The sequence below is a fragment of the Neophocaena asiaeorientalis genome, unplaced genomic scaffold, assembly GCF_003031525.2.
Source record: "Neophocaena asiaeorientalis asiaeorientalis breed wild unplaced genomic scaffold, Neophocaena_asiaeorientalis_V1.1 scaffold57, whole genome shotgun sequence".
NCBI classification, from domain to species: Eukaryota; Metazoa; Chordata; class Mammalia; order Artiodactyla; family Phocoenidae; genus Neophocaena; species Neophocaena asiaeorientalis.
Window position 1 is genome coordinate 1,958,009 of NW_020172731.1, and position 17,314 is coordinate 1,975,322.

A 17,314-nucleotide genomic window follows, 5' to 3' on the forward strand; every position below is an offset into this window, starting at 1 on the left:
CTGCTCCCAAACTGTAGCTGAAGAGAGGGACCTGGAAAGCTGAATCCTTAAGATATCTGGATATTCAAATAACATCTACTGATTTGATTGTACCTCTTTCTCTAAGTAACTTAGGAAAAGGTGATAAGAATCAAGCTTATTGTTTATATATTTTTGCACCATGCACCATGCACTAAGACACCTTACAGCTTACTTTATTCTTTTTATTTATTTATTTGGCTGTGCCAGGTCTTAGTTGCGGCACGCAGGATCTTTAGTTGCAGCATGTGGACTCTTAGTTACGGCATGTGGGATCTAGTTCCCTGACCAGGGATCCAATCTGGGCCCCCTGCATTGAGAGTTCGGAGTCTTAAAAGCTGGACCACCAGGTAAGTCCTCTTACAACTTACTTTAATTTAAAGCTTCCTAAATTGTTCCTGATATCCTTCTTTTCCAATATAATCAGATTATACTCTTGCAGTGACACTAACCTTCCTAAGGCTCTTTCTTCCTGTCATTTTTCCATATAGGAACTTGTAATTCTATGAAGTCTGAATTCCTCTATTGATTACAAGGTCTATTCCTATCCATCAGAGTCATACTACACCCAAGCAGGTAAGTGTCTGCTCCATAAAAACTAACTTCTTACTATCTCCACAAGCCAAAATACCCTTTTTTACCTCTGCCCTTGCTTCCTCCCTAAAATGTCTTAATTTCCCTAAATATTCCTTCGGAGCCCAGTTCTAGTCCCCTACACACTGAAAGGCACACAGGAGGGACTGAAATCTTGCTTTATTTGTTGATTTATCAATTAATTTGGGGGAGGCAATTAATATAATAGAAATTATTTAAAAATCAACTTTTCCTGAAAGCTTGTTATGTTAGTCAACATTTTATTTCCTTTAATATTACTAAGATAAAAAAAATATATCTAAATTTTTCCATAAAGTTTTCAGGATGAATTTATTACACTAAAAGAGTCACCCATTTTGAGATGAAGTTTTCAAGTCTTCAGATGAAATATACTATGATGAAATGTAATAAATGAGATATCCAATTAAAGATATTTTCAAGATTTAAGCTATCAAAACATCATAGGAGTTAAATATATTTAACTAAGAGAAAGTTTTTTTGTGAAAAAGAGTCAGTTTACCTTTTAACATTTTAATTTTTGAGAATTACTTGGCTCTTCTACACAGATTAAGTTTAAAATAAATACAAATACCATTTTTCTTCCGGAACAGAAGATGAAGGATGTGTAGGCATTTCTTTCTGACTAGTCTGGGTCAGTCTTCTGCACCATGATATTACTGTTGTCACATATCTAGATTGAATACATTAAGACCGATGTTTGAAAAACGAACTTGTAGAATATTTATAAAAGCATTTAAAAATTGGAAAAATCATTAAGACGGTTTGGGAAAAAAGAATAAAGAAAAAATTCTAAAGTAGGGCAATTTTTAAATCGTTTTCATTGGAAAAAGAAAAAGCAAGTTTTTCTCATTCATCAGGAATAAAATGATTTACTCACATATATGATTAATAAAGATGAGATTTAAGAATCAGAACACAGGTTAACACTTGGATTTCATTCAAAGTTCTAATACCTAAATTCTCCTTTTAGTTTTTCAAAGTAAAATGAATTTCATTAAATTTTATCATGAAAATGTCTTTACACACAAGACTAAGTGAGCATTTGCTTTCTAAAATTTAAACCAGAACACACCTGTTAATGCACACACACACACATCCAGAATTACATATAACTCATCAAACACACAAAACAAGTATCAAGTTCAATAAAATGAATGATTTGGAGTGACTGGCTGAAATAAATAGTTAATGTTTGCTAAACAGACACTATCTTTTGAGGCAAATTATTCAAACTAGCAATGAATGTTGGAGCATTTAAACCAAAATGCAATAACTCCCAACAGAAAAATAAATTCAAGAGGTAAAAAAAGGAATTGCTTTGTGAACATCCTCAAGTAAAATCACTAACATGTCAAGAACATCACAAAGAGAATGATTATTATAACAAATTACATAAGCCAAAAGAGAAAAAGTATATTCATAAAAAGCTGATTTCAAGAATCTTCTCCATTTTAAGAATAATCGTTAGCTAGTTTGTTTTATTTCACTCTACAGAAATAATACATAAGTTTAGTTATTTGTGGCTGTAAGCCTTAGTTTAAATTGGTTAGGGGATTAATTAGTTAACTGGTTAACACAGCTGACCACAGTCCAACCTCCACAGCAAGCCAGTTATATCTATAACACATTTCTTTTGAAAAATCACTAGAATACAAATGGAAATGATTAAAGCTGACCTGATCTATTTAGTTATGCTAGAGACCAATATAACTGTAAACCCTGAAACCTGCTGAGGAATTCCCTGGAGGTCCAGTGGTTAAGACTCCGCGCTTCCACTATAGGGGGCGTGAGTTCGATCCCCAGTCAGGGAACTAAGATCCCACAAGCCACACGGTATGGCCAAAAAAACAAAAGCAAAAACAATGCAGCTACTGAAACTCGCTGAAATGACTTTATGCATTTTCCACATGGAAAAACTAAAAATATATACAACACTTAAATAATGTTTTTATGCTTCCTCTCTGTCTAAAAGGAAGTTGTTTACTAACATGAAATTATTTTTTAAATTGCTTTCCAGTACCTTTCATATGGTCCAGGGTGTTGAATCTGAAATAACTGATTTTGTCCATCAGGAAAAGTTAACTTACACCAACCTAAATTGAGACCTCGATTTACCTTAAGAAGCAAGGAGGAAAGGTAAGTTTTAGTATTCTAGAACTGAAAAACAAAACCTTCTTTTAAATTAATTTTCAGTAAAAAAAAAAAAAAAAGAAGTAGATGAATCATTAAAACTTTATTTTGACTAACTTAAAAGTTTTATTTTACATGGGATATGGGTATTATTTAACCACCACCCTTATATAGATAATTATCAAAAGAACAAAAATACTAGTCCCTCTCTCTATAATGAGTTACCTTTATAAAAATGACGATTTGTCACACCTTTCTGATTTCTGCTAGGAAATCCAATGAGATCAGTAAAGCCTCTTGACAGATTTTATACTTCAAAAAATAGAGATACTGTGGTACTTCATTTTCTTTGTACTATTTCCACAGATTAAAAATAAATAAATAAATAATAGATTTCAGTCTGAAGTATAATTACCTGCCTCTTTTCAGTAAGAGAGCTGAAATTCCAATTCAGGGTTAGAGTAATGCCATCTAAAAAGACAGCATGTACTTTGTCATCAGAGTATGCAAGAAATCTTCCCACGTTGGGTATGAACGATTCTCTCAAAAGCAAAGGCAGTATATTGCTATTATTTATCCCAGGTACCTAAAACCAGAAAATAAAAATAGCAGGAAAGACAGTTATCCACTAATAAAATTGAAATGATTAATGAACACTGAGGCAACTTCACATTCTCATTCAGAAGTTGAATATTGTAGAACCCTTATGGATGTTTTGACTTCTCCAGAAGTGGCTACCCAAAAGAGTCTATTGTAAGCAGATTAAGTACTAATACCTTTGGAAAGTCACCATTCTGCTGAACTTTACATAGAAAATAGACAAAGATTAGGAACTACAGCAACATATAGGTTTATAATCAAAGCAGTATAGATACAGAAATCAAGGTCTGAGAATCACTTCCTCCAAGTCAGCATTAAAAAAAATTTACTTTTACAGTTATGGAAATAGAATGAATACTGTAATGTTTCAAAATAACTATGTTTTCACATACTTCAAATCCAATCAATTCCCCTGTCCTCCCCCTCTAAGAAAAAAGAAACAACAAACTACATACAGTAAAACATAAAAGCCCCGTTTTGCAGTGTTTATCTATTAAATGGATTTTTTAAATAAACCAGTATTAATATTACAAAGACTTTCTCACATGACTTAGATGAAAGTAATTTGAACTTATATGTATGTATACAAATAATAAAGCAATTAAAAATATCTTGCTTTTAAAATAATTTAAGATACCATTTTCCAGCAGCATATATGATAGTTATGGCTTAAAGAAAGCTTCATCTTGGCACAATGCTGAAGAATTCTGTCAACAAGAAAAATACTACTTAAACATTTGCAAATAATGTCATTTTCCAATTCTAGCAACCCATTCTCACTGCTATACAACATTTTAGGCAAGTAACTCGTTGCCACAAAAATACGTTTGGACCTCTTTCTTCCTTAAGCCCCTAGAAGGGAACTACTACTGTTGCTTCCCTTTGTGCTAATCTTACATAATTAAGGTTATTCCTCTATTTTTTAGCAATGAAATGACTCCAAATGGAGAGGATTTTCAGAATTTGCTCCTTTTTAAGAAGTGACAGATTCACAGCACCTGAAAGGTTTAGCATAGTCTAAGAGTGGTGGGGATGTGAATCAACTGTCCCTAGAAAATCAAATGACCAGTTCTGCTCCTTCAAATCTACTTTAGAAGTTGCTTAAACATAAGTTTATAAAACAAATAATTTAATTCAACAATCCACTTTCATTCCTCTCGGTGCCACAGACTGATTAATGAATTAAAAAACATATGAACCAAAGAACCAAACTACAGTTCACCTTCTGTTCATTCTCAGAAATGGTTATTACTCCTAGGATAATAAAGAAGTATGAAAATTCAAATGTATCATCAAATCTTCAACTTGATTCCAAGGAACAATAATGATGCCACACTTACCTAGAGAAAAGGCACTTATTTTCTTCCAGCAGCTGCTTGCCATATGTGGATGTTTCTCCATATTTAACTTCAAATTTCAATGCCAGAAGTACTTTTTTTTTTTAAATAATTTGGATTTTCTTGTTGCTGTTGTTTTAATCTTTATTTATTTATTTGGCTGTGCCGGGTCTTGGTTGTGGCACAAGGGATTTTTGTTGTGGTATGTGGGATCTTTAGCTGCGGCATGCAGGATCTTTTAGTTGTGGCATGCAAACTCTTAGTTGCAACACGTGGGATCCAGTTCCCTGACCAGGGATTGAACCTGGGCCCCCCTGCATTGGGAGTGTGGTAGCCACTGGACCACCAGGGAAGTGCCAAGAAGTACTCTTATAATGACATTGTGATCACTTTATTTTATAAATGATGAGACCAGAAAAGTTGACAGATTTTACTAAAGACATTTCCACTGTACCCACCAATTCTTAATCTTATCCGAACCACTAGAAAATGTATCAAGTTTCTCAGACACATAACACTTGATTCAGCTGAACATGAAGCACTTACCTGGTTGCCTGTTTAATTACAGAACAAACAGAAAATGGACTTCCTGGTCTATCTGGAGGAAGGTTATTTACTGAATAAGTTTTCTCTTCTCTCTGAAAATTAGTTTAAAATTTTAAAAAAGATTCAATAATAAATATTGGCCATTATTACTTAGCTATTATTTTCCCTTAAAATAGATATTTATACAGTGAAAAGGCAAGCAGTTATTTTAAGTTAATCAACAGCCCATAAAAGGTAACTTTAAAAGGTATTTTATGATGCTTTTCCATTTTCCCTTTTTTTTAAAAGTCTAGAATTCCTCCTATCAAAAGTTATCCTACTCAAAAATTACATTCTAATAGCCTATAACTTACTGCTCAATTTAAATCTTGGCTGTACTCAAATTAACAAACTAATTTCCCTGTGCATTAACAGGAAACCTACCATAAGCCCCTTTTTCCCTTTAGACAGAAAAAAAAAAAAAAAAAAAAAAAAAAAGAAGAAGAAGGTGGCTAAATAGGCTTAAAAAACTGTTTTAATTACTATTTTAACTGAATGACTATATCATTTTGTTATATTTTATTAATGGAAGAACAATTGCTAGTTTGTGTAAGACAATATTATTATTTACAAGCTCAACTTCTTGAATTAGGAAAAAATGTTGTTTTGTTATTCCCTCTGAATTTCCTCTTTCTGAGACTCTTTCATGCTAGTGTTTACCAGGACTCTGTCTCCAGCCTTCTCTTCTGATTTCCCGGTTTCTTCTTGGGTAATCCCAGGAGGGTCCAAAACTGTGTTCATAATAAATATCACAACAGCAACAACTAACATTTATTAAACAGATGATACTATGTGCTAGGTGCTATGCTATGTAGTTTACAAAGGATTATCTCATTTACTCCTCAAAATAATCCTGAGAGATATGAACTATTAATGTCTATTTTTTAGATAAGGAAACTGAGGCTTGAGGGCTAAGTATTAGTAGAGGTCTGAATTGAACCACAAGAGAGTGTTGCCCATACTCTACCATCAGTGACAGAAAATAAGCTTCAAAGTCAGAGCTGTATTCAAATCACAGGTGTGCCATTTACTATTATAATGATGGAAAGGTTATACAAACTTGTGTTAAGTCTCAGTGCCTACAACCTATGAAATGGGGATACTACCTACCATCCACATTGTCCTGAGGATTAATGAAATAATACATATATAAAGCAACTGGGACAGAATTTAGTCTATAGTATGGTACTCAAAAAATAGTCTCTCCTCTTTTATCCTGGACTGTAGACTTGAATATCTAAATCTCTACCGGATATCACAAAGACATTTCAACTTCAACATGTCAAAATGAAATTACCTTCCCTTCAAAATCTGCATTTTTTTCCCCTCTCTCCTACTTCATATTTACCTCTGGTATGTCAATCATTACATGTTATTCCCTCTTCCTAGAACTCAGCTCCCTCCCTCCATCACCTCCCTTTGTCTGACTAACTCCTACTTTTCCTTCAGCGTCAGGGAAGCCATTAAGGAGGTCCCATATGCTAGGTGAAATCCCCTAGTTATGTCTACAAGCACAGAAAACCTCTATTCCTGCTTCTTGGTTTCCATTACAATTTCAATTTAATGTTTTATACTTAATGTTGGTCTTCTCTGCTAGAACGAAGCTTCGTGAAGGTAGGGGCTGAATCTGTTTTGCTGACCTCTGTATCCTCAGCATTTATTAGCACAGTGGGCTAAGTCACATGGTAGGCACTCAAAATATCACACCTTAATTATTTATGTCCTTATCTGTCAGATACTGAGTCCCTCGAAGGTTCTTGTCTTTTTCCACTGCCTAATTTCATCAATTCTAAAATGCTTATTTTTCACAATTTAACCTCTCTGAAATAAAGATGCATCTTACAATTAAGAGTTTCTTTCAATTACTATCAGGCAGATGGGACTGAACTATAATAGAATTTAAATCTTCTATGGAAATCTCTTGGTAAGTTCAAAAAATGCCATCATCAATACACTTCAGGTTTAAAAAATTTTTGGTTTAATCCAGTGCCTGGTACCACCACTCACTGATTAATTCAATAACTTGGCATCATTTTCAACTCCTTCCTCATCCCCAATATCCCGTTCAGTCATTTGTTCTGTCTCCTTAATATCTCTTGGGTCCATTCTTATCTTTCCATTCTCATTACCACTGCCTGGCCCTCATACTTCCTTTTCTGCACTACTATACATGTCTTCTAACTGGTTCTACAGCTTGAAGTGCCACTGCTTCCCCATCTCAGTTCATCTTCCTCTGAAAAGACCTAACAAAAATATGATGTCACTTCCCTACTTAAATCCTTCAGTGGCTCTCCAAAAGCAATAGGGTTTCTCATGCTCCATTAATGAACTGGCTCAACTTGGTCTAATCTCTTCTGTGGACATTTCCCCCACCATTCTACCTCTGTTTTAGTCTACTACAGCCTACCACAGCATTTTCATTTCCTTCAACATTCCAAACTGGCCCCAGATTCTTGCCTCCAGTTAGATGACATTTATCTACTGTTCTGTGTACTAGCAAAATAGTGTGCTGAAGAAGACAAGGCTTACCTCTAGGTGGGTTAGTTAGTAAACAAACATTGATCAATATGAAAATGTCACAAAGTACTAAATGCCAAGAAGAAAAAAAGAGGAGGGTACCTTGATAGGGAGTGTCATAGGTAGCTTCTTTAAGCTGGATAGTCAGGAAAAGCTTCCTTGAGGAGGTGTCATTTAAATAGAAATTCTAATGACAAAAGGCCAGCCATGCAAAGAGTTGAGCAAGAACAGTGTTCCCTTAGCTATATGCTCCTCTAACAACCATCCCTCTTTTGCATAACTCCTCCTGCCATGTCTTCCTCCAGAAGGCTTTCCCGGAGCCTCCTAAACAGGGTCAGGTACCCTTCCTTATGTGGACCCAAAGCACCAAGTGTTTATCTCTATGGAAGCACTTACACTGTCAGTCCCTGTCAATCTTTCCTCTTTAAATTTTTAATTATACAAGCAATGATGATACATTACTACATTTTGGGGGGAGGAAGAGTTCAAAAATATAAGATTTCAGCCCCTCCCGACTCTTCCTCCCTCACAAAATCCCAGATTCCTCCCCAAAAGTAACCACTTCAGTTTAGTTTTTATCTGCCCAGATCTTTCCCTGTGCATTTACACGTGTATTATATACAGTAATATAATTGGGTTTGGGGTTTGTTTTTTGTTCTTTACACAGAAGATATCATTGTACATCTTCTCATGCAAACTTTTTTTTCACTCAACAGCATTTTGGAGATCTTTCAGTATCTGTCTTTCTATGCGTCTACATCTTCCTCATTCTTTTAAACTGCTTCCAACATTCCCACGACCTGATCACCACAGCTTATTTCACCATTTTCTACTGATGAACATTTAGATTACTTGCAGTTTTTCGCTACTACAAACAAGACCACAGTCCACATCCTTGGCCATGCTTCTTTGTATATATGTGCTCATAGTTTTCTAGGATAGATACCTTAGAAGCAGAATTTCTAGCCAATTTTACTTGGTATTATCAAGTTGGCCTTCATAAAGGCTGAATCAATTTACACTCCAATCAACAGTATGAAAGCACCCCTTTCCCCCATACCTTTGCTGGCAGTAGATATTGTCAACCTTTTGACAATTTGATGAGTGAAAAATATTATATCATTGTTATTTTAATCTGCATTTCTTTGATGCAAGTAGTAAAGTTGAACATGTTTTCAAATACTATGGGTTACATGGCATAATCATTCTTATCCTTTGCTCATTTTTCTGTTAGGTTTTTTTCTGGTCTTTTTATTAATGATTTATAGTGTACAAGATTTTCTTCCAGGCCTTTGTCTTTTTTACTTTAATTTAACAAAAGTTAAATATTTAAAATTTAACATACATTTAAAAATTTCAAGCTGATCAAACTTTTCTTTATGCCTTCTGGTTTTGTGTATTGTACTTAAGAAGGCCTTCCCTATCACAACACTATAAACACTGTCCTTCTATTTTCTTTTAATAAATATAAAGTTTGGTTTCTTACATTTAGCCCTTTAATCCACCTGGAATTTATTTTGGAATATGGGTTAAAGTAAGGAGCAAACAATTTTACTCCCAAAAGAAAGCAAATTGTTTCTAAATCTTTTCACTCAAGTAGACAGAGAAGAATGAATGTGTTGCTCACTGGGTTCTGAGTGTGTAAAGCCCAAAGCAGTCCACCACAAAGGCACAACTAACTTGTCTGGAAGTTTTGTTTTATCTCCAAAGCACATGTGATATGTTTGCTTCAGTATAAAAATTATCATCCCCTCCCCACGACACCTTTGAGTAAAACTGAAGCTCCAGGAAGATGTTCTGTATTTGCCTTGTAGTTTTTTGAACTCTCGATACATAGCAGTCAGTAGTGTGGATGTATATGCATACCCATTCTATTTGCCTGTTTACTGAATCATCTCATGCACTACACACATGCGTGCACACACACACACACACACACACACACACACACACACACACACACACTACTGGTCACGCTTTCATCTCATTTGCCTGTTTGCCTGACTGACTGACTACTAGACTGTGAACTCTTGACTGCAAGAACGCTTCATCTTTACCCAGTGCTTAACAGAGTGCCTGCCTATGAATGTTCAATTAATATTTATTGAATAAATACTTTCCTACAAATAGACTTCAGCAGGGAATCTGCTCTAATATATGCTAAAATATTTATGAATAAAATGATACTTGGGATTTACTTAAAAATAAATAGGAAGTGGGGGGGCAGTGGGAAGTATAGATGGAACAAGCTGGGTAATGGGTACATGAAGGTCTGTTAACGCCAGTCTTTCTGCTTTTGCATATGTTTGAAATTTTCCCTAGTTAAAAAAAATCTGCTCTAGTTTTAAGTCTTCTTCCTAGCAACCGTGATAATCTTATCACTCAAATACTCTGTAATAGAGAAAGAAAACGTATTATGTTCCATCCTGCGAAGCAAAGCTGTGTGATACTATAGTAATCCCTATAAAAGGGTGGATTTCAAATGTCAGACTGGGAACAAGCAAATATAGACTATTAACAAAATTTCCACATGATTACATTTTGGTCTGATATATTAAATAGATCATGTTATGTTTCACTGTTTTCAACAACAGAACGATCCTGTTCAATGTTCTAATTGTATATGAAGATTTAGGAGTTAAGAGGTGTTTTAAATATGCAAGCAATTGTATGTGGAGAGAAAAGAATGTGCTTTTTAATATGCAAATATTAATTCAAAGAAGTATACTGATTCCAAATAATATTGCTGGTTTCAGTGTTTCCTATTGATAAATTCTATGACAGAAGAAATTTAATTTCTGATTTAAAAACAAACTGCTTAGGCAAATGGATGACAGAATACTGGATGAGAATACAGCAAAAATAAGGCGGTTAGTAATTACTGTGCCAATGCTGGCAGTAAGATGATATTAATTCTCTAGACTAAGAAGTAGTAGCAAGAAATTTTATAGAAGATCAAATTTCCCATATATATATATATATATATATTCAGAATTATTTATAAACAGCCATGTACCAAAAATCTTGAGCTGAGACCTCATTGTCAACCTACCTCTTCTGATCCTTCTTGAATGGAACAATATATAAAATAGTTTCCCAAATAAGCTCCTTCTGATTTGAAAACAGATCCATCTCCAGGATAAACCTCTATTGAGTTCATATTTTTGTGGTTAAGTCTAAGGAAAAGAAATAATCATTAAAAAAGTATTTTTCTCATTGAGATTAACATATAGATGATGGCAATCATATTAAAAAAAAAGGTAGTATGAGGGTTTTTTTTGCCTATCTAAAAAAAATGGATAATTTCATACTCTGCACATCAACCAGCTAAATTAATTTTTTTGAAAAAAATAAACAGAACATCCAGAATTGGTAAATGTATCTATTTCAACTAAGCTCAACTTCTAGAAGTCAGGCATCTTGTCTTATCATCCTGGTATCCCACTGCCACTCACAGTGGCCAGTACATTATAGTCATCAAAGCAATGCCCACTGCATAGGAGTTAAATATGACAACTCCAGAGCCTAAAAATAATATTATTCTGTAAAAATGAAACTAGTAGAATCAATACCTGATGGATGAGGTTAGCCATGTGTAAAAGGAGCCACCCCTAAGAGAAGGTGACTGTACCTGGAGCAGCCAGGTACAGTCAAGGTATTGGGTATATAATTTATAAAAACTTAAGCCAAGTCAATTTTATCGAAACATATATGAAGAACATATTGTCAGAAGGGGGTGGGTTTAGGTCTCATTTGTTTATTTTTGTTTTTATTTCCATTACTCTAGGAGACAGATCCAAAAAGATATCACTGCAACTTATCTTTTGAACACTCTTTGGAGTGTTCTGCCTATATTTTCCTCTAGGAGTTTTATGGTTTCCAGTCTTACATTTAAGTCTTTAATCCATTTTGAGTTTATTTTTGTATATAGTGTTAGAGAATGTTCTAATTTCATTCTTTTACATGTAGCTGTCCAGTTTTCCCAGCACCACTTATTGAAGAGACTGTCTTTTCTCCATTATATAGTCTTGCCTCCTTTGTCATAGATTAATTGACCAGAGGTGCGTGGATTTATTTCTGTGCTTTCTATCCTATTCCATTGATCTATATGTCTGTTTTTGTACCAGTACCATACTACTTTGATTACTGTAGCTTTGTAGTATAGTCTGAAGTCAGGGAGCCTGATTCTTCCAGCTCCATTTTTCTTTCTCAAGATTACTTTGGCTATTTGGGGTCTTTTGTGTCTCCATACAAATTTTAAGATTTTTTTGTTCAAGTTCTGTGAAAAATGCCATTGGTAATTTGATAGGGATTGCAATGAATCTGTAGATTGCCTTGGGTAGTATAGTCATTCTAACAATGTCAATGTTTCCAATCCAAGAACATGGTATATCTTTTCATCTGTTTGTGTCGTCTTCAATTTCTTTCATCAGTCTCTTACAGTTTTCGGAGTACAGGTCTTTTGTCTCCTTAGGTAGGTTTATTCCTAGGTATTTTATTCTTTTTGATCTGATGGTAAATGGAATTGTTTCTTTAATTTCTCTAAGTTTCTCTAAACCTAATTAAACTTAAAAGCTTTTGCACAGCAAAGGAAACCATAAACAAAACGAAAAGTCAACCTATGGACTGGGAGAATATATCTGCAAATGATGCTACTGACCAGGGATTAATTTCCAAAATATATAAACAGCTCACACAGCTCAATATCAAAAAAACAAACAACCCAATTAAAAAATGGGCAGAAGATCTAAATAGACATTTCTCCAAAGAAGACATACAGATGGCCAACAGGCACATGAAAAACTGCTCAACATTGCTAATTATTAGAGAAATACAAATCAAAACTACAATGAGGGTGCTTCCCTGGTGGCGCAGTGGTTAAGAGCCCGCCTGCCGATGCAGGGGACACGGGTTCGTGCCCTGGTCCAGGAAGATCCCACATGCCGCAGAGCGGCTGGGCCCGTGAGCCATGGCTGCTGAGCCTGTGCGTCCGGAGCCTGTGCTCCGCAACGGGAGAGGCCACAACAGTGAGAGGCCCGCGTACCACAAAAAAAACAAACAAAAAAACCCCTACAATGCGGTATCGCCTCACACCAGTCAGAATGGCCATCATCAGAAAGATCACAAATAACAAATGTTGGTGAGGATGTGGAGAAAAGGGAACCCTCCTACACTGTTGGTGGGAATGTAAATTGGTGTAGCCACTATGGAGAATAGTATGGAGGTTCCTTAAAAAACTAAAAATAGAGTTACCATATGATCCAGCAGTCCCACTCCTGGGTACATATCCAGAAAAGACGAAATCTCTAATTCGAAAAGATACATGCACCCCAATGTTCACAGTAGCACTATTTACAATAGCCAAGACATAGTAGCAACCTAAATGTCCGTTGACAGATGAATGGATAAAGAAGATGTGGTATGATATACAATGGAATACCACTTGGCCTTAAAAAAGAATGAAATAATGCCATTTGCAGCAATATGGATGGACCCAGAGATTATCATACTAAGTGAAGTAAGCCAGACAGAGAAAGACAAGTATCATATGATATCACTTACATGTGGAATCTTAAAAAACAAAACAAAACAAAACAAATGAACTTATTTGTAAAACGGAAATAGACCCACAGACATAGAAAAGAAACTTGTGGTTACCAAAGGGGAAAGGGCAGGAGGGATACACTGGGAGTTTGGGATTAACATATACACACTACTATATAAAAAATAGATAACCAACAGGGACCTACTGTATAGCACAGAGAACTATACTCAATATTTTGTAATAATCTCTAAGGGAAAAGAACCTGAAAAAGAATATATGTATATACATACACACACACATACATATATATATACACACACATACATATATATGTATAACTGAATCACTTTGCTGTACACCTGAAACTAACACAACATTGTAAATCAACTATACTTCAATAAAAATTTTTTAAAATAAAAGTAACAAAAACAAACAAAAAAAAAAGAGAAAGGGGTGGTTTTCATGGAGGAAAAGGAGACCCCAAAGAACAAAAATTTCACAGATCTCTTCTAGCATTATTTACAGAAGTGAAACTCTGAATCTAGCCAACACTAGTATTCCAGTCACTAGCGAGGTGTACTTTGTGGTAGAATAGGGATAATTCAATAGAATAGTGCAGACACAGAGGAGACATTCAGTGAATATTTGTGGCATGAATGGTGGCTGAAATCTCTTCTAGGCTATCTAACTTCTCCTCTAATTCCATGCTCAACAGGCATCCTTCTGACGTGACTAATTCAGATGACTAGATCCCCTATTGCTTGGAAGGGGTATCCTAAATAACTGCCAAAATATTTCATTCACAAGCAAAACTAATTCCTCATTGGCTTTGGAGTTGTCACAAAAATCTTGTGAATATGGTTAATGTGAATTAGTCACAAGACATCTATGTGGACTAATAAAATTATTAATTAAATTTTATTCAGTTTTAATTAAATTTAAATTTAATTTAATTTAAATTTTATTAGTACACATAGAGATCTGTAAAACTCAGGGCCAAACACAGGAGAATGGTGGCCCCAGGCAAAACTGTACTCACGGGGGAGTCTATCCACAAGGGTAGTCCTATACCTTCTGTGACATTGCTAAATAGCTCCAAATGCAACACAAGTGCCTTACCTATAGGTAATACCCTTGTACCAAACCACTTTCACTAGTTCAGGATAGGAATATTCTTCTTCAACAAACTGTCTCTGTGAAAGTGAATCACAAAACTCCCACCTGTGAAGGACAAAATACAAGCTATTAATTCTGGTTGCCTAACGTAATTACCTTTAGAAGTGAACAGAACAGTGCTACTGTAGTAAGATTTAGTTCTTGCTTAAGTCATTAGATCAAAGAAAAGTAAAAATTAATATGAAAGTGCATTAATGAAATTTAAAACTACAGTTGACCCTTGAACAACATGGGGGTTGAGGGCACTAACCCCAGTGCAGTAGAAAACCGAGTACTGTTATCTCTGCCTCAAAAACAAAGGAGTTTATAAATGACTCACCCAAGGGCAGGAAGCTGAAACAGTTTGGATAAAATCGGCACTCAAACCCTAGTTCTGTTGATTCCCCAAATTGTGATCTCTAATCGAACACAAACTTTCCCCCCATACTTAGTTCATTTAAAGATCTGAAAAATAAAAATACAGCATGATATTTATTGAAAAAATCTGTGTATAAGTGGACCCACACAGTTCAAATCCGTGTTGTCCAAGAGTCAACTGTAATCTTATTTTTCCATGTATTTTTCTTAGTATTTTTAATAATCTCACTATTGAATCTCAGCATAAATACATAAATTAAGTTTCACTAACCTTTAAAATTTAGGATTCAAACAATAAATATTTACTGAAATATCTATGGTGAGCCAGGCACTGTGCAATACACACTATGGATATGACACCCAAGAAAGCACACATGGTCCCTGCCCTCAATGGAGTTCTATCTAGCAGGGACAGAAAGTAGTAGATACTGAACATAAAGAAAAGGGAATTACTGTATGCTATGGGATTGTATAGAGCCTAATCCAATCTAGGGACTTCAGAATAATGACCCTAAGGAAGAAAGGCTTATTTATGCTAAGACCTGAAAATGAGCATAAGTTAGTGAGCTGAGAGAGATAAAAGGAGTGTTCCTGGCATGGAAAGAGTAGGTGCCATGGTAAAAGAAAGCTTGGGCAAGAATTCTATGGACCGCAAGAAGTCCAGTTTAGCAAGAGTAGAGAAAGCAAGGGCAAGAGTGGTGAGGATTACAGACCCACGAAAAGACCATATAACAGAAGGCCTGTTAAGCCATGCCTAAGGATAATGGATTTCAATCAAGGCCAGTGGCAAGTTATTGAAAAACTGTTAATTTAGAAGCATAAATCTCTTTTGATGTGTACTTATAATACTGGAATTCCCAATTCTAACTACATAATCATGACAAGGCTAAAAATCATTCCCATTTTTTGTTTCCAATAACAAATATGTACTCAGAAGACTACCTGGGATCATATCCCAATTCTACAAGCACTAGGTGTGAGACTGTGCTTGAGTTATTCAACATTTCTGTGTCTCAAGTTCCTCTACAAAATGGGGTTGATAATAGTACCTACCTCATGGGGTTACTATGAGGACAAAATAGGTAAAATATAACCATGCCTGGCACAAAGTAAGTGCTCTGTGTTAGCTATTATCATTATTACTACATTACTTATACAGAGTTCATGTTACAAATCTATAACCATTAGGCTATTCATTTCTTAGTGAAGGTAAAAGTCTGTACCTAGCCATCCAGAAGCCTCTCCATGTTTATCCCTGTTGAAGATGGACATATTTACAGTCAGTTAACCAAAGACAAGGTGACCTCTGAGGCTATGGATGAAAGAAAGAACCCATGATCACACACGTCAGGTCCATGCTCCAGCAACAGAACTAACAGGTTCCACTGGGCAGCAGCGGATGCTTCCCAGGGCTCGCTCCCACAGAGCTCTGTGCCGTCACTTACCACACTTTAATAATCTTTTCAGTGATAGTGACCCTTACTAGACTCTAAGCTCCTAGAAAGCAGGGACTCTTCATCTCTACAGTCTCCATGCTTAACAAAGTACCCAGTGTAGTCAGCCTTCCACCAACATCCAATGCATGGATGTGAAGTTAAGAAATATAAGCAACACATTAGCCGGGGACATTATTTACTATCCATTACAAGCAAAGTTTTAGATCAATTGAACTTTCCTTATGAATGGTATCAGATGATTCCGAAAGAAAAATGATCCTTAGGTAGGTCTGGTTCTGACAAAAGCATTAGGACAAATAAGTCATTCTTCCATTACCTGTGCAGGTGTGGGACAGGACAGCTTAGTAACAGGGCCCTGGGAAGAACAGAAACTTCTTTTCCTCTTTCCTCAGAAACGTCAGAAGTTAAAATTCTCTTCTGGGTGATATCTGCATCAGTTCCAGACATGTTGCTGATTTTATTATGAAAACGAAGTGCTAAAGACAAAGGATATTCCCATTCCTCCGGACAGGAGGCCACTGACCAGCACTGCTTTACCCATGTGTATACACACGTGTCTTTTGTCCCAGGTGAAGACAGCGCCTCCCTCCCTTCAGTTCCATTTACACAACTCTTCTCTAAAGGTTCTTTGGATTTCGTGATCTGATAATAAAGTTCATTTTCTTTATTCTTCAGTCTCTGTCCTGATAAACTTCCATATGTACAGATTTTGCCAGCTTTTTCAACTAGTTTGTCCTTTTTGGCTTTATTATTTTTTTCTGACAGTACTATAGATGAGTCTGGCTTCTGGCTTACTTTACACAAAAAATGTACTGTAAATTCATGCTGAAATTTGGGCAGGCAAAGGTATGCGTGACCATCTAAAGATGATATCTTCACGGTGCCACTCTGCATACATATCATGCCATCATCAGTATCAAGACCGGGCCATCTTACTTCTGAGATGTCAGTGAAGATACGCTGAGTTGAGGGGAGAA

General features: G+C 35.5%; 1 protein-coding gene and 1 long non-coding RNA gene across 2 annotated transcripts in view; one reads left to right on the forward strand and one right to left on the reverse strand.

Annotated features, from left to right (window-relative positions):
- CUNH5orf34 (chromosome unknown C5orf34 homolog) overlaps nt 1-17,314 on the reverse strand; it is a 33,291-nt gene that overhangs the window by 7,650 nt on the left and 8,327 nt on the right. Inside the window, exons 4-11 of the mRNA XM_024740377.1 lie at nt 16,654-17,297; nt 14,467-14,568; nt 10,855-10,978; nt 5,247-5,338; nt 4,001-4,070; nt 3,179-3,349; nt 2,654-2,748; nt 1,205-1,303 (exon numbers count right to left, since the gene is read on the reverse strand). Coding sequence (XP_024596145.1) covers nt 1,205-1,303; nt 2,654-2,748; nt 3,179-3,349; nt 4,001-4,070; nt 5,247-5,338; nt 10,855-10,978; nt 14,467-14,568; nt 16,654-17,297 — 1,397 coding nt within the window. The remainder of the gene's footprint in view (nt 1-1,204; nt 1,304-2,653; nt 2,749-3,178; nt 3,350-4,000; nt 4,071-5,246; nt 5,339-10,854; nt 10,979-14,466; nt 14,569-16,653; nt 17,298-17,314) is intronic.
- LOC112396610 (uncharacterized) lies at nt 386-16,862 on the forward strand. Its single transcript, XR_003002600.1, has 3 exons — nt 386-594; nt 2,651-2,769; nt 16,730-16,862. It is a non-coding gene; the product is annotated as an uncharacterized LOC112396610 (long non-coding RNA).